Source organism: Felis catus, chromosome A1 (assembly GCF_018350175.1).
Source record: "Felis catus isolate Fca126 chromosome A1, F.catus_Fca126_mat1.0, whole genome shotgun sequence".
NCBI classification, from domain to species: Eukaryota; Metazoa; Chordata; class Mammalia; order Carnivora; family Felidae; genus Felis; species Felis catus.
In genome coordinates this window covers 233,374,820-233,400,029 of record NC_058368.1, presented here as the reverse complement: position 1 = coordinate 233,400,029, position 25,210 = coordinate 233,374,820, and the positions used below count along the sequence as shown (strand labels likewise).

At 51.4% G+C, this 25,210-nt stretch overlaps 1 protein-coding gene and 2 long non-coding RNA genes across 11 annotated transcripts in view; 1 reads left to right on the top strand and 2 right to left on the bottom strand.

The window, feature by feature from the left end:
* The window catches only part of ADCY2 (adenylate cyclase 2), a 413,092-nt gene that overhangs the window by 376,692 nt on the left and 11,190 nt on the right, over positions 1-25,210 (top strand). For 4 of the 9 annotated variants that reach the window (XM_045038986.1, XM_023239655.2, XM_023239649.2 and 1 more), the window contains 3 exons: positions 1,938-2,096; positions 10,964-11,110; positions 12,884-12,991. In XM_045038986.1, coding sequence (XP_044894921.1) covers positions 1,938-2,096; positions 10,964-11,110; positions 12,884-12,991 — 414 coding nt within the window. The remainder of the gene's footprint in view (positions 1-1,937; positions 2,097-10,963; positions 11,111-12,883; positions 12,992-25,210) is intronic. The other 5 variants (XM_023239653.2, XR_006586410.1, XM_045038976.1 and 2 more) reach the window with 4 other exon arrangements.
* On the bottom strand, positions 10,996-15,472 carry LOC123380524. Its single transcript, XR_006586422.1, has 2 exons — positions 14,806-15,472; positions 10,996-13,258 (listed from the first exon to the last, which is right to left on the bottom strand). It is a non-coding gene; the product is annotated as an uncharacterized LOC123380524 (long non-coding RNA).
* LOC109492295 lies at positions 19,503-23,284 on the bottom strand. The gene is made up of 2 exons (XR_002146144.3): positions 20,294-23,284; positions 19,503-20,186 (listed from the first exon to the last, which is right to left on the bottom strand). It is a non-coding gene; the product is annotated as an uncharacterized LOC109492295 (long non-coding RNA).

Sequence of the window (25,210 nt, the reverse complement as noted above, 5' to 3'; positions counted from 1 at the left end):
TGGGGGACACCAGTGGATCCATTCGACTGGCTTGGGATGGAAACATCGGTCTTCCTTCGGGGGCCTCCCCATGAGTTTCCAATGAGCTTGTCCTTCAGGAGAGGGTCCCGCAGCAGACGGCACTGGGGAGGTGGGATGCACAGACTTGGCAAAATGTCACTTTCAGGCCAGTGGAGATGGTCCCAGAGTGCTCCGATTCCTTTAGTGGGAGCCTTACCAGGTGTTTCCTGTGATGCGGTGGCATCACTCAGGCGACCTGAGCCACCTCTAGTACGGCTCACGGAAGCCCCGCCAGACCCACGCGCTGGGCTTGCTGCCTGCCCTGTGCCACTTCTCCTTGTTTCACTTTGTCCGTCTCGAGGGTGTGTCCGTGTCTTCCTGATGCCACCGTCATGGACTGCTGAGTAGTCTTTGAGTTTAAAACCGGCCACACCACTGGTGTGCCCCCAAAACCCGAATAATCTGTTGTCCAAGTGGGAGCCCTTTTCCAGCAAGGGCAGAGTACGATTCCTGTAGGTTACAGAATGTGGCAGCTTTGGCGTTAATGTAAAAAATTTAATATAAACAAACATTAAGAATACCTCTTCTGAAATCTTTTTAAAAAATGTCTCTATATGAAGTAAAAATAAATTTCACACCGGAGGAGGAGGAGGAACAATTTTTGAGCATATCGCACATGGCTTGAATCGAGTCTCATTGATGAATGGTCACTGTCTTTCAGGTTCCAAAATGTGAATTTTTTTAAGTTGCCATCTGTGCATAAGAGGCTGTGTGTGTGTGTGAGTGTGTGTGCACATGTGAGTGTATGTGTGTGCATGCACGTGTGCACTTGTGTGTCTGTGTGTAAGAGGCTCTGTGCGCACATACGTGTGTGTGCGCACGTGTGTGCATGTGTGAGCATGCAGGTGTATGTGTGTGCCTGTATGTGTGAACACAGGTGTGCGCGCGTGTGCAGTGTGCACACGTGTGTGCACTTGTGTGCGCACACGTGTGTATGTGTGTGCCCGTGTACTGCATCAGTATAAATAGCCAAACCAATAAAACAAACAAGCTTGCAGCATTTATTTCTTCTTTGCATGTTTTCGTCAGGAAGTTAGTCTCTGTGCTGAAATACGCCTCGTCCATTAGGCCCTTCTGTTACAGGAAGATTCTTTCAAGGGCTGTTCCACCATAGTAAATTCTTGACATCACAGGAGACCCAACGTGATGCCAGAATCAAAGACACCTTGGCCAGCAAACAGGCCACTCTGTTTCTACAATGTCAATTAAAACAGTTTTTAAGAAACCGTTTTAAGAAAACATTAAATTGTGCGACATCATAAAGCACGAATGCGTGTTTCTAGCAGCAGGCACCGTCTTAATTAAATGATACCAGAACGAACGTTTGGGGTAAACAGAATGTCATTCTCTGAGGACAATGCAATCCCAGATGAAAAAGTACAAAATTTTCAATGAATTCCTAATTACAGAATTTGTGGTAGGGGAAAACTGATTTCTAGATAATACAGGCAAAGTGCCATGCCTGAGCACGATTATTTTGTGAATGCAAATTATCAAACAGTGCCCTCTTTCTACTAACGTATTTCCCGTTTTTCATTTTTTCATTGTTTATGTTCTATTATGCCTCTTCTCAAAAGATAATTCAAGGCACCTTTTATTAACATAACTTGGCCAGAAGCGCCCGTGTCACTTACATGCCTGTTTCCCTGTTCCTGAGGCTGGCGCTTTCCCGCACCTGCTTCTTTGCAGATCCGGGTGAGGGGTCGGGTGACAGACATTTGCGGGGAGCAGCGGGCTCCATAGGGTGGGTGGCAGTTCTGTGTGGGGGTTCTGTTTTCAGTTTTGTTTTTGTTCTTTTTATTTTCTCTTTAAAACCTCCGCTCTCTGGCAGGACGAGATGCCTATTGGTTCTTTACCTCTGTGTCCTCTTGTAACAGAATGAATATTACTGTAGGTTAGACTTCTTGTGGAAGAACAAGTTCAAAAAAGAGCGGGAGGAGATAGAAACCATGGAGAACTTGAACCGCGTGCTGCTGGAGAACGTGCTGCCCGCGCACGTGGCCGAACATTTCCTGGCCCGGAGCCTGAAGAACGAGGTGGGGCACGCTGGGGCAGCGGGCAGGGGCAGGGCGAGGAGGTCCCGGCTGGGGGGGTCTGGGGGGGCCTGGGAGCCTTCAAACGCCTCAGTGCTCCTGGTGTCCTGTTGGCCTGAATTGGTCTGTTCTTCAAAGATAATGATGGGCCAACTGGGAATAGTGAGTTCGAATCACCTCCGAACGTGTTAGCTTGAGTGTTGATTCATCATTCCTGGCTTTCCTTCCCCCATCACGTGACACTCTCAGGGTGCCATGTGAGGCCCTGGGCTTCCAAACAAGTCACAAAAGTGGCCTCTCCGTGGTGTGAAGGGCCGCCTGCCTTACCAGCACACCACAGAGACTGAATCAAGGGGCACCATTAAGGCATGCATACCGCACGTCCACTGTTTCATTGCTGGAAACTTCCCTGAGTGCCTGTAAAGGGCCTTGGAATTTCAAAGATGGGAGATGGACAGAGTTTAGAAGTTGTCCATACAAGATCAGGTCACAGACCAAAGTCTGCTCTCTTGAGGATGCAAATGGGGATTTCTTGGAGCGTCTAAAGGAACGGATATTTAACTAGAATTGGAAAGACGGGAGTGTCGTTTTAGCGTAGAAACGGCTTATGAAATGAGACATCGTGAAATTTCTTTCATATTCCTAACTTACGGTGAGTCAGCAGATGTGTCTACAGTGAGAAACACATATCTGAGCTCTCACTGTGAGCAGAGGCCTGTGTTTGCCATCGCGGACACAGAGAAGGTCAACCTTGATGACACTAGAGTACAAACGATCTCAGGTGACAAGGCCTGAAGTGGTATTTTCCTGTAGCACGTTTTTGTGGGGGGGGGGTGTATTTTCACTTGGACCGGGCCCCCAGAGGGAGTGACTCGGAGCCCACTGCCTAGTGGTTGTCCCTGCCAGGTCTCAAAGTCCCCAACTTTCTATCATAAGAGAAGAAGTAGAAAATACCACAGAGCAAGCTTTCAGGAGTTCACATCCCATCTCTGCCAGTTACGGCTAAATGGCCTTCAGCACAGCACCTAAGCTCTCAAGTGCCTCAGTTTCTTCATCTGTAAAATGGGAGCAGTGATAATACTCTCATCATAAGCACAGAGTGAGCACCAAATAGCACATTTAATGTTGACATTGGCTAGAAAGCACCAGGGAGGGGGTGAGGGGCTGGACATCGCCCCTCCTCTTACTGGAAGCGTGCTGGGTGCGGCAGGCCGCCTGGGGTCCCGCCAGGAGGTCTGGTTGACTGTGGAGCCCACCTTTCTGTTTCTTCCGCTCTTCTCTGAAGTCCGTACGTCTTCAGCAGCCGGTCTACCCGCTGGCCACGGATAACGAAATCACTGCGCTTGTTAGGAAGGAGCATCTGCCCCCGGTAGCGACATAAGAGCATCTTTCTGTCTGTGTGCCTGGCTGTCAGTTCGGCTCATAAATTCAGCATGTGCCTACTGTCGCCCCTGCCCTGCGGCCACGCTGGTGCCGGGCCTGGGCACAGAGATGAACGGGACAGCGGTGGCCCCATCGCCCAGAGGGGGACTGCATCCCCTTGTCTCCAAGCGCACTCGCGGCGTGTCTGCGGGAGCCCAGACAGGCCGCCACTGTGAGGAGGTAGCTTCTGAAACTGGAAAGAAGGAGCTAGAAAGTAGCTGGGGGATGGATGCTGGGGTGGGCGGGGCGGGGGTGGGGGCAGGGGAGTGGAGGAGTGAGAATATTCTGGCCAGGGGAGTGCCTAGTTCAAGCCCTGACAAAGCCAGTGGGATTAGCCCTGCCCCCTGGCAGACCCTTCCTGATGTCTCCCGAGGTCTCCCCGGACTTGGGGGAATCCGTGGATTCTCTCTGTTCTTCCCCGTCGGTCTGACTTATTCTAAGCGAATGCCTGAACCCAGTTCCCTCTTGGAAAATGGTAAGGAATGGCAGGATGGGTCAGGAGCAGAAACCTAGCGGGGGATAGCGTGGGCTTGACTCTCCCGTCCACACCTAGGCTCTGTCACGTGGACTTGGCCTTCTCCGTCCCTGGGCTGAGCCCAGCCTCTCTGCTCATAATAGGGAAAGAGCGGTGCCTGACTTGGCAAGCTGCCTTGAGGGGGTGGGGAGTGGGACGCCTACACGTCGCTTCCCCCGAGCGTCCCTCCAGGTGAGGGGGGCATTTGACATCCCCGGACACGGAGTCCCACGTCCACACAGGTGGGGCCCAGCCGGCAGGGAGGTGCCCGTGCCGCAGCTGACGGTGACGCGTCTGCCTCCTGAGTGGCCCCCTGCTGCGTGCCACGTCACTGAGCACAGCTCTCGCGTGCTCCCAAGAGAGGGGTGACCTGTCCCTTCGAGTCTCATCAGCGCTGCCATTTTAAGAACTGGACGCACACAGGGTCCCCTGTAGCCTTCACCACCCAGATGGGCTCCCTGGGGAAGCGCTGTAGTGGGGGGGGGGGGGCAGGGTGGCCTAGTGGGGGGGGCAGGGTGGCCTAGTGGGTGGGAGTCTGGGCTGTGGTGCTCCCTCTCTGCCCCGGTGGTTGGGGGCAGGGGGGCTCTTTGGCGACAATGTAGGAATCGGCACAGGTAGATGGAACCGGTCCTGTGCTTTCTTTCCTCCTTTGTCAGCTAAAGAAGGCAGGTTCCTCGTTGCGGGGGGTGGGTCCCCTCCCTGGCCAGTCCATCCCCGCGTGTGCTTGGAACCTGTTGGGCCCCGAAGTAATCCCGGGCTCCCAGCGGCAGCTCGTGAGGACGGCCTGTCCCCGCCTGCAGGGGACAGCGCCTCGCCCCAGGCAGCCTGCAGGCCCGGAGGAAAAGGGACACTTGCTCCAGTTCCAGAGCCGTTCGAACTCCCGGCCGCAGCCAGGTGTCACAGCAGCCACGTTAGGGGTCTTCGGGTTTTCACTCGGGGCCACGCGGTCCCCACGCACCATTAGATGTGTCCTCTCGCGCTGCTGATTGTGCTCAGGAGGGTAAAGCGCCGCACGCATCTGAAATCGGGGGCTCCGGACCAGGGGGACAGTCCTTGAAATGACCGCTTCGTTCTGCTCCGCTGCGGGCCGCAGGCTTCTCCGTATGTAGTCAGACAACAGACAACTGCCCTGGGGGGTAGCTTTCCATAGTTCACTGCCAGTCTTTGTCTGTTGGGTTAAATACAGGGGGGCGGGGGGGGGTGCAGCTCTACAGGCAGCCGCTCTAAGTCTCGCGGATTAAACAATTTCAGGGACCCCCACGGGGCGCTGCGCCGTCAGGGCGGCCGGGAGAGGCAGCCCACTGGGCAGGGAGGGTTATGCTGTGCAGTTGCTGGAGATCAAAGAGGGGGTGTAGGAGATTCTGCTGGCTGTGATCCTCGTGGGGAAAATCCTGAATGCAAAACAGCTCGCGGCGCCCGGCTGAACAAGAAAGAGAATCGCTAACCGGCCGTCTAACGAGCGCCCCGCCGTGATTCTCAGGAAGGGATCTTTAGGTTTGGGGGGGGCGGGTTTCCCAAAGACTCCTAACAAGGTTACTATAAGGAGACTCATTGGAGCGCGTGAACTGTAGCAAACTCCTGGCCCGTCCCTCTGCTCTCCCCACCTTCTCCTGTCCCGATCTGACCCCTCTGTCCTCGACTGACTGTCCTCGGGGGACAAGCCATTCCCCAACCAGCCATGCAGAATCCCGGCCTCATCGTCCCAGGCCAGCCAGGCGGATGGTGTTCAGCCTCCTGCAGCTACGCAGTAATGGCATGTGTGCTGTTCAGCAGCGCGGATAACGTCAAGGACCTCCGGGGTCAGGGCCAAGGACGTGTCCCCTGCGTGAGCCCTCTCGCACCCCGAGGCTTCCTGGGGAGGAGGTTCGGCTGTTGTGAGAAATGCAGTCCCCTGGAGGGAGGCCTCTTCTGCTGGGTCCCAGAGCATGGCTGACACTAGGGGCCGAGAGAGAGCCCTGCGCCCAGGAGCAAGGCCTCCCGAAGGGATCCCTGCCGCGCGGGCTCCGTGTGGCTTTCCTGGGCCCCGGGCCAGCTCTCCCCCACCTGCCGGGCCCCGCTTGGCGGCCGAGCTCACAGGTTCGGCCCCAGCCCTGGCACTTCTCAGGCCTCCATCCTCTCAGAGGCTGTTCCCAAAGGTAAGAGCAGCAACTCACGCGAAGCTTCACAGCGATGCTGGCCGGCAGTCAGCACTCCATCTTAGTTTTCTTTTAAGCAAATATCCCAGATGTATGCAAAACTTAAGAGTCACTGCCCACTGGAACTTATTCATAGCTTCAAGGAAGCCTCCTTCCGCCCCCCCGCCCCCTTTGGGGCCTGAAGAGGGCAAACCTCCATGGAACCCCTTTGCCCTCAGACCAGCCGCTGCGCCTTCCCGGCTCCTCCTCCGGGGGGAGGGCTGAGCACCCACGCCATCCGAATGCAGATGCCCGGGTTACCTTCAGAGCTTGGGGCGGACAGGAGCAAGCCTTTCAGTCCCACCACCAACATTACCAATGCACGGTTTTCTGGAACAGTCCTTGGGAACAGGACACACGACCTAAGCCGGGACCGATGTTAACAAAGAGCCTTCCTTCACTCTTTGGTTCTCCAGGCCACCACGTGGATGTTCAGAGGAAATGAATTTCTTTTCAGAAGCAAAGCGTGATTGAATTACAATCACATCCCCTAAAAGCTTTGACTTCAACGAAAACCTGTGTGCGGGCAGAGCCCTGATGGGTGTCGCCGGTGCCTCTTCCTTCCCTCAGGGCATTCGCTTCGCTCAGAACTTCTGCAGTTTTCTCCCTCAGATGCTGAGGGTTCTTGGCCAGACGCAGGCGACAGGCCATCCGAGCTCAGGGAGAGAGCTCTGTGCTCCTGGGCCGGAGCCCTTGAAACCGCCCTACTGTAGAGGGAGCTTTCGAGATGCCTCTTGAGCAGACATCAAAGCCAGCTTTCATCGCTTGTTGAAAAGGCTACATTTTGTCACTGCAGTCTACCCTCTGCCGAGTCGCCGGGTGGCGAGAATGGCGTGTGATTCTGAGCCAGGCGGCCGCGTTGCTGGCGAACTGAGGTTCGGTCAAAACAGGACACAGGTGTCGCTGTGGGTGTGCGGGCATTCACCAGGTGGGCGCACCGTACCCGCCTTCCCAGCCATGAGCCCCACCGCCACCGCCTCCAGGCAGACCCTCTGCCCTGATCCCCGTAGCCAGGCTGGCACGCCCCCAGCACCTCCGGAGATGCCTTCGTGCTTCCGCATTACTCCAGTCCCCTGAGTAAATGAGGAATCCGATGACCGCTGGGAAGAGGATGCTAAATGGTGAGCACACAGTCCGTTGGGGGGAAATGGGGGAGGTGGGAAGGCCCTCCTTTGCTGCAGAATGGACCCGTAGGAGAGAGCACGGATGTGGAAGTTTGGAAACTGAGTGCGAATGGCAGTTCTGAGCATTTTCCAGGGCATGCCACGCGGACCTAAAGTGAATTTCGGCCTTTGACACAGACAGGAGCTCCCATGTTCCACAGGGGGCGCTAACCGCTTGCTTTACAAGTGCTCTGCTGGAAACCTGATTGCTTGATTCTCCCCCCTTCCCTCGCAGGGGGCGTAGGAATGGGCAGGGGACTGGGGGCTGGAAGAGGGGTGCTGGACAGGACGTAGTGAGACGTAAGCCCCCCGGGGATCTTCCCTTCACCTCCAGCCTTGTGAATGGGTCAGAACCTACTCAGCCTGACATGTGTGCCCTGTGCTTGTGTCGCTGAGTGGTCCCGGGGAAACACCTGCCTCTGGGGGACACGGGTGACAGGCGGGTCCCTGATAAGTGGAAAATGCAGACGGAAGGGGCTGGTGGCATTTCTGATTGTGTTTTCGTTACTTGAGCTTCTTTGGCAGAGTGGTGACGTGTGAACAAGCGTTGAAAGGACACATGAGCTCATTTCCAACTCCAAAGCGCAGTGATCCCTTCGGGCAACAGTGTGCCCAACAAGAGTCATCCACTCTAGACCTTGAACTCCAGACTCTCCTGGGAGTCTGCCCACGTGCCCTACCCCCATACCCAGATCCTCTGGAAATACGAGCTAAGGTCAGACCACCAGCCAGTCGGCTTGTGGTCCACTCTGGCCCCAAGACCAACCCAAAGACCTGAGTTTGGGGTATGGTTCTAAGCCTTGCACGTTTCCCTGGCTCCACAGAATTTATGAAGCTTCCCATTGGTGAAGTTTCCCTGTTTCTCAGGAGTAGCCCTCAAGGCTGAATCAGGGACTGGGCGGGGCGGGGGGGGGCAGAGGTCCACACTCATCCTTGGTGTTTCAACGAAGGTCCCAGGAAACTGATCTAGAGAGAGAGTGGGTGAGCAGTTTGCAGCCCAAGCCCCCAGCAGCACTCAGGCACCTGCAGAGTGCCTGACCAGGGTTCCAGAGATTAGTCCTGGCCCCTAGGCCCGCCGGGAGCCCTGGTGCATCATCCGGCTCCCCCAACCTTCTACTTTGTCATTCAGCCTGTGACTCCTAACCAAGGCTGCCTAGCAGAATAACCCATGGCCCTTTTCAAAAATGATGCGCAGGCTTGGAGGTCACCCCAGGGCCGGAAAACCCACTGGTGACTGTCCCATGCATTCCTGTTTGTGGACAGTGAAACGAGATAACACATCAGACCCCTTCCAATACATAGACCTGATTTTATTGGACCCCAACACAGTGCAGTTCAAATGAACCCTCATCCGAACTGCGAGTCGGTCCAGTCTGGCAATTTCATCGTCTCCCACTCCTGTACACCCTTAAGGACCCCCAAGGAAAGGAGAGAGGTAAAGCGACATGACCTGCACGTGGGGCGAGGCCCCCACCGCCCCTGCATCTGGGCAGCACGGCCTGCGGTCATCAGGAGATCCAGGTTCAAGGGTAAAGTGTAGCACCTGTAAGAGGGAACTCTGCATCAGACTTGGTAACTGCAACCTTGGGCAAGTACTGTAATTGCCCTCTGCCTCGGTCTCCGCATCTGTACGTTGAAGTAAGAGTGCCGGCCTCATAGGATCGTCATCGGGGGCAAGTTACTTCCTGTGGAGTGTTGACAGCTGCCCCCATCAGGCAGCAGGCACTGAGTCAGTGCTGACCGCTCCCGAGCTTATTTTTAACATCGTGCCCCAGACGGTCACTCTGGCCAGTATCCACAGACAGTGGGGACATGCAAGGTGCAGAAAACATTTCCTTGTCTTGCCAGATACGCTCCTTTTCCTTAAGAACAGGGAAGTCAGTGGGCCACCACGTGGGTGGCTCAGTCGGTTGAGCGTCCCACTCTTGATTTTAGCTCAAGTCATGATCTCATGGTTCCTGAGTTCAAGCCCTGCACTGGGCTCTGTGCTGACAGCTTGGGACTCTCTCTCTCTCTCTCTCTCTCTCTCTGCCCCTACCCCCCTCTCAAAAATAAATGCATAAACTTAAAAAAAAAAAAGAATAGGGAAGTCTATGAAGTTTATACTTCTTTTATAAAACTGGCACTGTTAACTAGCAGGGGCTTCTAGGGGGTTGTCTCCCGGTAAACCCTGACTCCCCGGCTTAGCATTGCCAGGCCTTGCAACTTGACAGTCATCTGTGTCGCAGGTTGTCTTCCCAGGATATGAATGTTCACAGCAGCAGCTTCTCGGACAAAGAACAGGTCTGCGCGGTGAGCCAGTGCAACCATGTTGAGAGCAGAGTGGAAAAGAAAACCCTTGGTTCTGTCGTTCATGTGTTTTATAGAGATTGTGAGGTTGTAGCAGAAGGCATTACGGGTGGCTGGCCCTGAGAACAGGAGGCTGACTTGAGGCTAGCTTTTCCCGGAAGTGGTTGTGACCGTCCATGGGCTGCCATTGGCCTGCTGTGTTTGTGAGGAGACCTCAGTGGGGAAGGACGGCTCCTTGGAAAGGCCACCAAACTTGGGAGTTACGGTGCTGCCGAAGTGCGCTCTCCCAGCGGGGGGATTCGTCTGGTGCCTCAGAGAGCAGAGCTCACTACAACGTTCATGCAGAGTGGATTGCCTCACCCTGCCAGGCGCACAGGAAGCGCCAGTGACTTGCATTCTTCCATCCACGTTGAGGGCGGCCATCTTGTTTGACAGAACTCTCCTCATATTTCCCACGGAGGGAGCATTTCCCTGGCGCCTGGCCTTCCTGCCCATGTCATGCCACCTGAGGGCCCTGATGAGCCAGCGCCAGTAGGGGGACAGGTCCTCACACCCAGGGCCAGCCTTTCTGCCCACATAACAACCCTTCCTTTCTCAAACCTTCACTGAACTTCAGAGTTTCACTGTGTGTTGAAAAAAACTATGGCAACGCCTTAAAATTGTATTTAGAAGACATTGTAATTTTATTCATGTCTATGGATGCAGAAACATGAGCCTCTTTGTATTTAACAGCAAAAGCCTATCTTGAATAAACAGAGTTGGCGTTTGATTCGATGTGGATAAGTAACCCAGGGAGTGTCGTCGGTTCTTTCTGGGGTAATTAAGAGGTAACTTGAGGAGCTCCTCTCAGGAGACACTAAAGAAAAACAGGCATAAAGACCTCAGTACAAAGGATGTAGCCATGACAATGTAGTCATTTTAGGCATTTTAGTATAGTAGTTTGGGAGATCGTTTTGTTGGCCTTCAGTTGCTTACAGGACATTTCTTTCTGAAGCCAGAAGTCTGTGATCTCTTGTAATCGTCGAAGGCAATGATGGCAGAGAAGTTTTGCCGGAAGGACACCTCCTACTGGCTGCTAGTGGCAGTGGAAACACTGTGTTGAGGGCTCAGCCTGCATCCTGCTCCTTAGAAGCCCTCACCTGCCGTCATGGCCGGCGTCCGGAATGGGCCAGGGGCTGGTTTGGGGGCACATGCAGGGGGGCACCGGGTGATTTCTTCACCAATCCCCGCATAAAGAAACACTTGTCTTAAGAGCATGTTTGTTTACAAGGTTTCCTAGTGCTCAGCTCTCACTTTCCTCCCGGGCAGGAGTTGTACCACCAGTCCTACGACTGTGTCTGTGTCATGTTTGCTTCCATTCCGGATTTCAAGGAATTCTACACAGAATCGGATGTGAACAAGGAGGGCTTGGAATGCCTTCGGCTCCTGAACGAGATCATCGCCGACTTTGATGATGTAGGTACCCGAGAGTTACCCCTGACAGGCCAGGGTGGCCCCCGTCCCACACTTCGGCATTCTGGTGGCCATCCCGTCTGAAGCTAGTCCCATCCTGTGGCGTGTCTTAATGCACGTCTCCTGGTGTAATTATTGGTGGCTGGACGAAAAGTAAAGCCTTTTGCTCTGTTATGGTCCTTGACGAATTTTGGAGAAATGATGTATTTTATTTGTGAGGTAGTGTGTTCCCTAGGAACCAGTACCACAATCGGTATCAATAAAACGTCTTTCCAGTTTGCTGGCGGATTTTCTCAAAAGGCTTGAACTCCAAGGAAAATACTTGCTTATCGGTTGATACAAAAAGAAATAATGAATGTATTTATCATAGTAGATGACTGGCGTGTCTATCTCGGCATACTCCAAGGTCAGATATCAACTTGAACTGTGCAGGGATGATACGCTCTATTATTGAAAAAGCAATATGGATGAGGGATAATATATTTGAGAAGGGACACAGTATATGTTTCGTAATTTGAAATACGTATCATTTTTCAATTTTCAATATTCTGCCTACATGGAGAATAACGTGTTTTGTTTGCTGATAAGAACAAACACACCAGTGGTTTTAAGGATGTTGCTGCTACATCGTTCTTATAAATATCAAGCAAACTATAGCAAAGTTGACATCCGTGAACAGAGGTTCATCGGGATTCATGGAACTTCGAAATACCGTGACGAAATTATTTACGTAACGTGATGTTTGCAGGCCAAGCTTCTAAATGTCGTGTGTGACCTGTGCATTTCTCTGTTATCACCATTGTCAGCATGAGATTGACTCAAGACTTATGGCGAAGTAATGACAACTAGTGCTTCCCATGGTTATGCCAGGTTCCTGGTGAGAAACAGTGGCCTATTGGCTACAGCTGCCCCTCAGTGAAATAAATGCTCGCCAGTACGGGTGGGTGAGTGGCAGGGCTATTTGGGGTTGGATTGGCTCATGGATATGAGGTACAGGCATCTCCTAACCTGCCTTAGACCCTCTGACATGGAATCTTGAAAGAATCCCTTTTGAAAGCAGGAGTGCCGACAAAAGGTCAGGAAGATGTCCCCAGCCTTCAGTTGGTGCCTTTGGCCTCATGAGCAGATAAAGAACCTTCCAGAGTCTCCTTCCCTTCCTCTCTCACCCCTTCGTTCTCTTTCCTATAGCCTCTGCTCTTATTTTCACATTTTCTCCATCCCAACCCAAGTCCTAATGTACTTGGCCGGGGAGGAGGCAGTGGGAGCTGGTAACTAACTGGTACCAGAAACTGGGACAAGAAGTGTTAGGGTCAGAGCTGATGGGGAGAGCCATCCTAGATAATTATTCCCTTTACATCTAGAGCTCAGAGGCAAAAGCCAATTCTCGGCACCATAAGTGGTCATAAATCACCCTCACCATGCAGGGAAGACCTCCCTCACTGAATCATACTTTTGTGTTTGGCCTTTTAAACACAGAGATGGGAAATTTATTTGAGACTGTTATCACTTGCATCATAATTTATCCCGGTTCCTTCCCTAGCAGATTAAAAGGTAATTCATGCTAATTGGAAGCATATCATTATGCTGCAGTTCCTTCCAAGGACAACGCTCTTCGTGGAGTGTATAAAGCGTTCTTTCTCAGCAAAGCCCGAGGTCGCAATGTGAATAAGCAGCGGTTGGAATCGTTCATATTCCTATTGCCGTGAACTAGAACTGGAGAATGTCTTTAGACACTGCACCCAACTGAGTAACTGAACAGTTGTCATTGCTTCACAGCTGCTGTCCAAGCCGAAATTCAGTGGAGTTGAAAAGATCAAGACCATCGGCAGCACGTATATGGCCGCGACCGGTCTGAGCGCCGTGCCCAGCCAGGAGCATACCCAGGTACGGATGTGTCTGGTACGCAGCACATTGAGCCTTGGTTCCGCCCACGGATCATCCCTGGAGCCAGAACGGCCACACGCTAACTCATAAACTGTACTGTGTGTACAACCTAAGCCTCCGTGATTAAGGTCCTGTGAAAAAAGATGAGAAATCCAGAGGCTTCTGAGGGTCCGGTCACAGAACTCCTTTCTCCGGTCAACAGGGATAGGAAAAAAAACAAAAACAAAAACAAAAAAAGATCTGGTCGCTGCTTGATTCCAGATAAATCTACAAGAAAGTAGATTGGAGTGGTTTATTTTAAGATGGCTTATTAAAAGATGGCTCCTGGTCTTTTGATTAAAAACAGTGTGGCCAAGGGGCACCTGGGTAGCTCACTTGGTCTAGTGTCCAATTCTTGGTTTCAGTTCAGGTCATGATCTCACTGTTAGTGAGTTCAAGCCCCGCATGGGGCTCTGTGCTGATAGCTCAGAGCCTGGAGCCTGCCTGAGATTCTATCTCTCTCTCTCTCTCTCTGTCTCTCTCTTTCTCTCTGTCTCTCTCTGTCCCTCCTCTGCTCTGGCTCTCAAAATAAATAAATATTAAAAACATTTTTAAATAAGTAAAATAAATAAAAATAATGTGGTCAGGCACCTGGGTGGCTCAGTCGGTTGAGCATCTGACTTCGGCTCAGGTCATGATCTCACGGTTCATGGGTTCGAGCCCCGCGTCGGGCTCTGTGCTGACAGCTCGGAGCCTGGAGGCTGCTTCAGATTCTGTGCCCCCCTCTCTCTCTCTGCCCCTCCCCCACTCACACTGAGTTTCTGTCTCTTAAAAATTAACGTTAAAAAAAATAAGTAAAAAATTGTAAAACGTGACCAAGGGGCACCTGGGTGACTCAGGTGGTCAAGTGTCTGACTTTTGGTTTCTGCTCAGGTCATGATCTCAGAGTTTGTGAGATCAGCCCCACATCAGGCTCTGCGCTGACAGCGTGGAGCCTGCCTGGGATTCCGTCTCCCTGTCTCTCTGCCCCTCCCCCACTTGTGCTCTCCCTCAAAATAAATACACCGTATTTTTTATTTATTAAATACACAGTATTTATTTATTTATTTACTGCAAATAAATTTACTGTAAATAAATACACAGTATTTACTTATTTACTGTAAATAAATTTACTGTAAATAAATAAATAAAATAAATATATTTATTAAATACACAGTAAAAAAAAAAAAAAAAAAGAACCAATGCAGTTAAAAACCAAGCTGACCACTTAGAAATTTGGTTGAAAAGGTGGCTTGGGCAAAATTGAGTTATCTTCAATTAACTGTAGTTTTGAGAGGGTTTTCTGTTGTGTTTTGTTTCTGTGTGTATGTATGTGTCTGTGGATGTGTAGATATGCTTGTGTAGACTGTGGTTCAATAAACAAGACCCCCTCCTTCCTTTTAGGACAGCGGGCCTCCTGATGGCACCGGCACAGATTTGCTGTGAGGCAGGGGTGGGTGCATCTGGGGAACAGAACTTACCAGAGCACAGCTTGCTGTAGGCAGGCCGACTCCCCCCCCCCCCCAAGAAAGGAAGGGCTGGGCCCGGAGCCGCTGGGCCCTCTCCCGCGCCTCCCACAGACCGGATGGAGTGAGAGAGGGACAGAGGGACAGTGGCATGCTGAGCAGAGCCCCTGCTCTTTTCCTCAGTATTCATGGGCCAAGACTAGAAGGCGAACCATCTGACTCAAAGTTAACGCGAGCGGTTCTCCAGGGGAATGGGTAACACGTATCCCATTTGCTCTTCCCCTTGGGTTTTTGCTCCCAGGTTATTATTTCGCAACGGGTGGGCATTACCTGAGTAGTAAGGAAAAGTAAAATGGCAGCAGAAGAAACTTCAGAAGAATCTTCTCTTGGGTTCTGAGCAGTATCCTTCCGAGCCATCTTGGTGCCCGAGGCAAAAGGAAGAACGCGTCGCCCTGTATAAATGGTAGCGTATACTTCTGGTGGTTGGATTTTTACTGACAGAATATTAAAGTGCTGACAGAACTATTGGGAAATTGGAGTATATAGGTATGGAAATGTCTAACACTATTTGAATACCAATTAGTACCTTAATTATACCAACAACAGAACTAATGATAATTTTATCTTCCTGGCTTTATGGAAGCAAACTTCTACCTTTTTAACACCTTTAGTGTCGTGGGAAAAGTTAACCGTTAAAAAAAAATAACATGAAATCTCGTGTATAGCCCTTTTGCCTCAGCCTCTAAGGCGTTCAGCAAGGCACTGTCGGAACTTAGCTGTCTCAGTCAGCGAGGGGGCCACCATAACAGAACACCACAGGTTCAGTGGCTCAGAAAGCAGACATTTATTTTCCACCAGTTCTGGAAGCTGGATGTCCCAGATCAAGTTTCTGCAGGATACAGCTCTTCCTGCTTGTAGATGGCCCCCTTCGTACTGTGCCCTCACATGGTAGGAAGGAAGGAAGGAAGGAAGGAAGGAAGGAAGGAAGGAAGGAAGGAAGGAAGGAGAAAGGAAAGGAAAGGAAAGGAAAGGAAAGGAAAGGAAAGGAAAGGAAAGGAAAGGAAAGGACAGGAAAGGAAAAAAAAGGAAAGGAGAAGGAAGGAAGGAAAGAAGGAAGGAAGAGAGAGAGAAAAGAAAAGGAAAGGAAAGAAAAGAAAGGAAAAGGAAGGAAAGAAGGAAAAAAGGAAGGAAGGAAGAGAGAAAAGGAAGGAAGGAAGGAAGAAAAAGAAAGAAAGAAAAAGAAAAGAAAGAAAGAAAGAAAGGAAAGAAAGAAAGAAAAGAAAGAAAGAAAGAAAGAAAGAAAGAAAGAAAGAAAGAAAGAAAGAAAGAAAGAAAGAAAGAAAAAGTTCTTAGTGGGGAGGATTTTAAGACTTCAAGATAGGAATTTGGGTTGGGACACAATTCACACCACATACTTACCTTCATTTAAAATTTTGTTACATTCCTTCTGGATTTCTCTGCATTAATTTTTATTTTTAAAATACTGCATTAGGATGTCATTTATCATGACTCTTGAGCTTTTTGGTGCCTCCTTAAACTCTGTGCCTGAGGGGGGCGCCTCACTCACCTCCTGTCATCCGGGCCCTGATTCTGAGGCCTCTCCAGCTGATCTCCTCTCTCGGAGTCATTTAGGGCACTTGGCCTGATCACGCCCAGTCCAGACCTTAGCTCACCGGTAGCCACTTTCTGATCCCTTGTGGGGCTCAGCACGGAGATTCTCAGAGGCGTCGCTGGTGTAGACCCACTCAACATTCAGCGTGTGGGGTGGGCGCATCCTCCCCCGTCCCATAAATCCTGACGCGTCTGTCTTCCCTCTGCCTCCTCCAGACCCCGGCCCTGCAGCCCACGTCTCTCCTTTCCCTCGGGCACACCCTGTGGACTGATCGCCCACATCCACCGCCTTTATCTTTCCCCTTCCCCTCCCCCCCCCCCCTACCCCCCCCCCAATACCAACAACAGAAATCCCACTCTTGAAGACCAGGAAGCACTTCCACATTCCAGAACCCCAGCCGGGTTGTGTACTCCTCACGCTCATTCTTGAAGTCCTGCCTGCGGCGTCCGGTAGAGCTGATGGCCCCCTTCGCCTAGAAGTCCCCTTGTCTGTCACCTGCCCGTGGTCCATCCCTTTGGGACACTGTCCGTGCTCTTGCCCTGACAGCTGCTCTCCGTCAGGGGTCTCCATCCATCCCCTCTGCGGATTCAGCCCCGGCCAAAACCGTCACCTGCCACCCTGATCGTGGGGCCGGACCTACCATTCCAGCTTTACAGGGACAGCCAGTTCTAACCCCCTCATCTTCTTCCCGTCCCCCTCCTCCCAAAACGGGGCCCCAGCCATCCCCTGTGTCTCTGAGGATGGCGCTGGAGAGCCCATCTCCACTAGTTCTCCAAGTCGTTCCACGCGTACTGAAGACACCATCCACAGAGGCAAAGCTCCGACTTTCACGGAAGCTTGTCCTGCGCCCTGACCTGAGGAACTGTGCCTCCTCTGACCTCCTGTGTCTAGAGCCCATTTCCCTGCCTCCCACAGGCAGCGTATCACTTTCAGCTTTCTCGCAAAGGTGCGTTTCTTATCCACCATCCAGATCGTAGTGCCCTGTCGTAGGTGGCGTCCCCAAAACCCCCAGCAGGGGGCGGTGTGCATGGCAACTACTCCGGCTCCTTGGCGGAGGACAGAACAGTGGGTGGCTCCCTTCCCTGTTTCGCACACCTGCCACTCCCGCTCCAAACCCTCTCCTTCTTCCCCCTGACGTTTCCGAACACTCGCAAAATGCCTCCTGAGTCTACTTTTGACAAGCCTGAGAGATCCCCCCTCCCAACCATCCGTGTTACAGATGGAGAAGGAGAAACTGAGGCAAAGCAGTGAAGTAACTTGCCCAAGGTCACGGAGAGAACAAGCAGCGACAGACTTGGGCTGCCAACCCTGGGGCAGGACTCCCCTGCTGGTCCAGAGCTCTGCTGCTGCCTCGTGGGCTCCTTCACCACCCCTCCCGTGCCACGCTCACGTCTGTGCCCGTCACTCACTGCTGCTTCCTGCCTCACTTTAGCCCACCTCTCCTGTCCCACCTGCCCCATCCCTCCTGCCTTCATCAACCGCAGCCCAGGGGTGGCCTTCTTAGCCACCCCTGGGCTGCTTCCCAACTTCTTACCGGTCACCCGTTGATAAGCTCGAGTGGAAAAGAACGTGAGTCTCAAGTGAGACCACTCATGACTTAGCGCAGTAGCTAACCTTTCTGCGCTCCCGTGTCCTTACATAATGGGGAGCGTGCCCATTTCATAAGGCCGTTGGGAAGACTGCATTAATATGCAAAATACTCCTTGGCCACAGTAGGTAATAAAAATGCTAAAAGCCATAGTAATACAGTTGTGACTTGTACACTGTTTTGCATATTGTTACTATCGTGCCCTCCAACAGAACAGCTACGAGGGTTTCGGACATAAATGCAATATGATATGTCGTCATGTCCATGCAGAGAATGTACTCCATATGAGCTATTTCTATTTCGGGCATTAATTAGATCTTGGTAAGGTCATCCTAGAAATATTTTGAAGTGCAGTGAAAGTCTGCTCCAGGGAAAACACATTACGTTTGATTGGGGTGGGGGGATAACACTTGATAAATATCAATGTAGATATTTGAAATGAACATGTCTTCTGCCTTTTGTAACCCACCTGTAACCTACCTACTTGTTTTCCTCATTGTAAGCCAAGAAACCTTGCCACGTATTGTTTGGCCAAATATTTAGTTTGGCAACAAGAGACATTCGATTTGCAAAATATATTGGGTTCATCAAGGATTAATGTGCTTTCGTTAAATCCCAAAAGAGGCAGAGTTATCTGGGTAAAAGCCTTTTGAAATCGAGCTCTTACATGTAAGACTAGAAAACCTCCTCATTTTCTACTTGGGGGGCAGCATAACTTCTCCATTGGGAAAACGGATGCATAGCAGCCTGTCAACACCTGGTCAGAGTAGGGCTGACCGCCTTTGTTTGGATTTAAATGAAATGGTACATTCTGATTTTAAGCTGAAAAATGGTCGGTTGCATTATGCATCACAACTGATTGTTTTTAAAAGAAGCGGGCATTTGTCAAGAAACGAAATGTCAGACTGAGAAAGGCTGGCGTGCTAGCCCCACTCGTGATTCCGTGAACACGCGCCTGACAAGTAGGCGTCCAGGGACAGAAGTCAGCAGCCGGCACCCTGCCCCCACCTGCCAGGACCTCACCTGCTTGCAGGACGCCCAGGTGCAAAGCCTCCTGCTTGCTCCATGCCACGGCCTTCACACGGTAAACCCTGAGAGCAAATTGTGGTCCCAAGTATGTTTTTCTTGACTTACAGAGTCCTTTTTTTTAGAAAAAGGACATTTCACCAAAAAATTATCATTTCCGGCTTCTCCTGAAAACTGGCAGATTATCTACCTGATCTTCATCCCCGATGACAGAGTCCATCAGCTGGAACGTAGAAGCAGCTGCTTCATTTAGACTTGAGCGTGTTCTCAGTTTGCCACACTCCCCACGACTCCCTGTTGCCCCATTCCTTCTGCTGTACTCTAGAGCCTCGCCTCCTCGACCTCCGAGGGGCTCTGTGGTTTATGAAGACCATCCTTCGTGGCCTAGTCAATGACCAGGGTTTCTCTGGCCGTAGCCATTATATAAATGCTTCTGATCTTTTTCAGAGAAACATCACTGACAGCTTAAATAGGTTGAAACAAAAACACAAGAATGAAAACTTTGCATTCAGATTCACGCTTGGATTATATTATTGCTGTGATAAACCAAACCACGAGCTCTCATTCACAATCTCAAGTAGATGGATACCCATTGCTGGCACCACTTTGACAGGAAATAATTCGTTGCTCCAGAAAGTACAGGGGAGGGAAGAAGCAGAGAAGCAGGAGGAGGCAGGGAGGTTTTATTCTTCACCCTGGAATGAGCACTGGTGCTTTTTAAAATTTTAGAAAGCATTTGTATTCTTAGTCTCTTTTTAGTCTATTTAATTGTTTTATTTGTTGTAAGTAAAAACTAGTTGATTTTACAATCATTTAAAAATGAATTTAGTATTTTTATTTATTATATGCCAACAAATTCAGCAGCGGACCCAGAGTGGCAGGTTGAGGGTAGTTACTAAGCACTACCCTTGGCTCCGTCTGGTTCTTGCCCAGTTCACCCCCTACAGACACCGTGGCGGAGGGCGCCAGCGTGTTTCCTTTATTTGGCTCCCCCCGTCCCCCAGATGAGTTCCCAGGCTCCATACGATCAGCCCATGAGATGCCTACACTCGCGCATCCAGCGTATTAGCAAAACTGAGTTGCCAACAAAGCAAAGAAAAAACGTTTCCCATCCGCATCCAGCGACTCAGGTTAATGGCTCCGTCTCAGGCTCGGCTGTTCTAGGTTTTATTGAGCTCGTGGGACATCCAGCAGGTGTTTCCTTTCCCCACTGTGGCAAGCGTTCCCCGAAGTTTACAGTCCGGGAAAGGCATGTGTGCAAACGATTCCAATGCCGGGTGACGTGGAGAGTGTCTGGGAAAACCGGAGACAGTCTCGGTCAGCCCAGGCTGCCCTAGCAACCGCCAATAGACTGGGTGACAACATACCTTTACTTCTCACAGCTCCAACGGCTGGTATGTCCAAGACCAAAGCACCAGCAGGTGAGATGTCTGGCGAGGACCCTCTTGCTGGTCTTCCGTTGGCTGTCTTCTCGCTGTGTGTCACCTGGCGGAAGGCATAGAGAGGAAGCCAGCTGTCCCCAGCCCCTCCTAGTGAGGGCGCTAATCCCATTCACAAGGACTCCCCCCACATGACCTAGCCCGAGGCCCCACCTCCTAATCCATCACCCTGGGGATTAGGCTTCAACATGGGAATTTCTCGGGGGTGCAAACGTCCATCCACAGCAAGGGGTCTCTGCCGGGTCGACCACGGGAGAATCAGGGAGTCGCTCTGAGACCCTCTGCTGCCGGGCTCCTGGTAGCTAAAGCACACCTTGCGACTAATAACCATAGTTCCCTTTACTGGAGACAGTAGAAAACAGTTCGGGTCTCTGCTGAAATGAAAAGTGGCACCCGGTGCTGTGTATTTCTGGACAAACACCAAAGCTACCGTGATGTGTCGTGAGCACAGTGAAACCTCTTCCTGCTTTGGTGCTACTAACAGGAAGCTGCAAACCGAAAGAAACTAAACCACTGATCTTCGCTATATCCACCGAGAGTCTCAAAGACACTGGAAATGGCAGACTTTTGGGTCATTGTCGAAGCCGGGCATCCCCGTAGGATGCCCAGTGTGTTCGAAGGGAGAAGGTTCTGAACGAGGGCATGAGACAGTTTCTGACATTTTCCTTCTCGATGTTTTTCACGTCAGGGTGACCTGCTTCTGTAAACCATCATGAAAGAAACTAAATAAATCCTGAGCCCCAAGGATCTAGGCTGCATCCATCTAACAAATTCATTTCACCTTCCCCACAACCCTGAGAGGTAGGTAGTTCTTGTCCCGTTACAGACCAGGAAACTGATGCCCAGAGAAGTTGAGTGACTCAGCCAAGGCCACACAGCTAACGGTTATAGAACCTGGGGCTGGACCTAGTTTTGCCCGATTCCAAAGCACCGACAGTTAATTCGGGAACTTCCTACATTCGGACAAGTGGTGGTCAGGATGTAAACCGCGGTCCTGGGGAAAATAAAGGAAGAGGTGAATGGCAGAAGTGTGCCCATGCGAGGTGGACTTGGGAGCTGAGGGGCCGCGGTGGAGGGGGCTTAGAAGGCCAGGCTCGCCAGCATCTCGGGTTTCCGACTTAGGGATCTGCCGCTGATGATGCCATCGGCAAAGCAGGAGAGTCGAGAAGAAAAGCTGTCTCGTAGGACATGGAATACTAACGTTAGTTTTGGATGTACCGTCCGTGCTCGAAGATACCGAGTACGGTTTCAGCCGTCCACGGGGGTGGCGGGCAGTTCCAGAACCATTTGTGACGACTTCCCGGTGATAGCTCTCCGTCAGCTGAGTATCCCTTAGGCTCATCATCCAACCCACCTGCCACCATTTACCGTCAAAGCTATCAAGGAAAACTGCTTACCTATTTGTCCACACGTTTGTGCATATTTTGCATAAATCTACCCCAAGGAAGCTCACGAAACTGAGTGCAGTGCAAAATGTTTTAAAGTGGAAGGAAACACAAAGATGCGAAGATTCGAGGCTGACACATAAAATGCCAACGGCGCGGTTCCCACCGCATTCTGGATGCGCACGGGGTGGGGGACAAGTCGACAGAGCTGCTACGACAGGGCCCCGGACTCAGACTCCTGGCGGGGAAGCCTGGTTGTGCGGCTCCCACCCGTTAGGAAGCATCCGGGGCCTCCCTTGCCCCATCTGCACGGTGGGGACGAAGACAGAAAGTCCCTCACGGGACTCAGCGTGAGGATTAAATACCTTCAGGCACACACTGCTGCTATGTAGCCTTTGAGAATTCCCAGCAGCTGGCACAAGGTCAGCGTTGCAGTGTCCGCACAGACGATCTTACTGTCACTCCTCCATCAGTATATTTGAAAACCGGACCACGTCAGGTACGGACCCTCATGACCATGACAGTGGGTCTGAGTGACCCGTGTGCTTGGCAACTAACTTTCTCATGGAAAATGGTTTAAAACGTGATGGGGGGGGGGGGAGGTGCTTGCTAGAACATCCCCTAATGTGCATTTTAGTAAAATACTTTCTCTGTAAAATGAGGTGGGTGGAAAACAGTGAATGTGAGTTGACTGAGTCTAGACGGGTCCACAGATGGCCTAGCAGTCAGGCCATTTTCCATAAATCCTTCTTCGTGCCTCAGGGTTTGGGTTCACACTGGGACGTTGTGAGTCCCAGGGGTGTCCTCTGACAGGTTCCGGACACTCGAGTGTCTCCCCAGGCGCGAGCCGATCTTCAGGCTGTGCCAATCGGCTCACGGGGGCAACAGTGGACGTTCCCTTCAGAGAAGGGACAGACCTCAGGGGATCTCCCAGGGGCCTCAAGTGGGAGAACAGCGGTTGTAAACCTTCAGCATGAGGTAGATGCCACCACAGCAGGGGCACAGTGAATGTTTGCTGGGTGGACGAAGAGAAGGGAGGAGAGAAGAGAGGTCAAGGAAGGAGGCAAGGTGTACATTAATTTCAGCCTAAAAAAATTCAGTGTTTACCAAACAGGCACTTGAGTTACAAAACAACCTCAGTAAAGACGCAGTTACTTAAGCAGGGTTCCTTGCTGGTGGAACTTCCAAAGCAAACGGCTCGCCAGATGTGTTCCGGGCGCTCAATGTGTCTACTGCCGTGTCCCTGGAAGTCGGTTAAATATTTGGAGACGTCTCACAGAAATCACTTGGGTCGTGGGAGAAAGAGCTGCTTTATACTGTCGTCAAATATTTATCAAAAGCTCAGTTATAAAGACTTCTTGAAACGAACTGAGCTCTTCTTGAGACCGAGCATAACTTTTTCCAGGGTTTACTACGCTCGAACAAGTTACGGACGTTGGATTTAAACCCCACTCCCAGAACTCAATCTCTTCATTCATCACGGAGGTCGAGTAAAACCTCTAGCTTACGCCCGCTGCATGAAAACAGATCGGGTGATCATGTATCAGGGGAGGAAGCTGGTTTGTCTTACCGTGGTTCAGGAGAAAGCAAACCATTTCCCCCCCTGTGGCAAATCTGCCCCCCTTGCTGGAACAGTCGTGATGTTCACAGGATTCTACCTGTTGATTTAAGAGTTCATGCTTCCAGTTTATTTTTTTAAGTTTATTTTGTTTTAGGGAGAGAGAGAGTGTGTGTGTCTGTGTGTGAAAGAGAGAGAGAGAGAGAGAGAGAGAGAGAGAGAGCGAGCAGGGGAGGGGCAGAGACAGAGGGAGATAAGAGAAAATCCCAAGCAGGCTCCACACTGTCAGCGCAGAGCCCGAAGCCAGGCTTGAACCCACGAACCATGAGATCATGACCTGAGCTGAAACCAAGAGTCGGACACTTAACCAACTGAGCCCCCCCAGGTGCCCCTGTGCTTCCTGTTTAGGAGCAAGATGTTTCCAACGGACTAGAGGCATGAAGTTCCCAATCACGCCGTCCCCGCGGGTCACAAGACCAGAAACATTAGCGAGCTCTGATAGAAGAGCAGAACCGTTGTCAAGCAGTGACTCTGCGGCGCGTCTGGATGGCTCAGTTGTTGAGCGTCCGACTCTTGATTTCAGCTCAAGTCACGGTCCCAGGGTTGTGGGATCGAGCCCCGTGTCGGGCTCTGCACGGAGACTGCTTGAGATTCTCTGTCTCTCTCCCTCTGCCTCTCTTCCCCACTCATTGTCTCTCCCCCCTTCTCTCTCTCAAATTAAAACAAAAAACTGTAATAAAAAAAAAAAAGAAACGACGGCATTTTCACCGACGTTAGCTGGCAGTGTGTTCCATAGCTCCAGTTGTTTAAATTGTGTGGATTTTCTCTCGCAATTTTTAAGTTGAGGATTTGCGGCAACAGTAGCATTTCATCGGTCTTTCTCTGGAATGATAGGATTTCTCCAAGGAGAGGAAGAACGTTCTCAGTGACTCCTCTGCTCGTGTTTATGTTATTTAGTGCAGTGATCTCAGCGGCCGGCTGCTTGCCCCTCGGGGCCATTGGGCAGTGTCTGGGAACATTTTTTCTCGTCAGTCCTGGGAGGGGGCATCTCTCGGAGGAAGACAGGGGTGCCACTCGGCATCCTGCAGGGCGCAGGACGCGGCCCCGGGACAAAGAATGATCCGACTCAGGTGTCATCAGTGTTTACATCGAGAGACTTGCCTGGTGCTACCCTTCCTGACTCCTTCGGGGAATAACCCCGTTGTCATTTTCCTTTCTCCTTTGGCCGTTACCTTGGTTTTCTTCATGCCCCTGTCACCTTCAGGGTGCAGGACACATCCCCTGTCTCCACTGTCCTCCTCCCTCATCCCTCCTGAAACCCTCAGAGCTGGTTGCTGGTTTCACCCTCCATGGTGAATGCGCCCCATGGTCACCACGTCCCTCCCCTTTCACCGTCTTGAGAGCTCTCTCTCTCTCTCTGAGTTTGCTCTGCTGGGGCCCCCTGCGGGATCAAACACTTGAGCTCCACAAAGGGCCACCCCTCCTGCTCTTCTCTCAAGTATTTCTAGCGTCCTTACTGATTTTGTTTCCTCCCCCAGCCGGCTGAGGCTGCTCCCCGTCTTCCCGCTTGAATACCCTGTGTCCTCTTCTGAGCCTTCTCCCACTTCAGTGGGTGCGTCAGTGCCCCCCCCCGCCCCGCCCCGGGTGTATGTTTCCCAAACGAGCATCGGTCGGCCATGACCTTCCACCAGAGCTCGGCAAGGCTCTCCCTTCCTCCTACGCACTTCCTCTCGGCTACCCGACCGGCGATCTAAATGCAGTCTCTCAATAAACACGTATCAGGTGCCTCTCCTGGGCCAGACACTTTCCTATTGTGGAGACACAGATTAATAGAACATAGTCTCTGCCCTTGGGGAGCTCACAGACGAGTGAGGGAAATAAAAGACCGCACTGATTCTAAACCACAAGCCACAGATGCAGGCCAGCGCTGGGACTGCATCTCACGCCCCTTCTTGGTGCGCCCAGTCGTTAAATATTGGGGCAGCAGGAACCTTTCAGACATGTAAACACATTTTATGAGTTATACACACATAATAGTAAAGAATCTGTGTTTATAAAATAACCCCAGATAGAAATTTTACAAAGATGGCTTTCAAAAGGAAATACAAATATAATAGGTGTTACAAA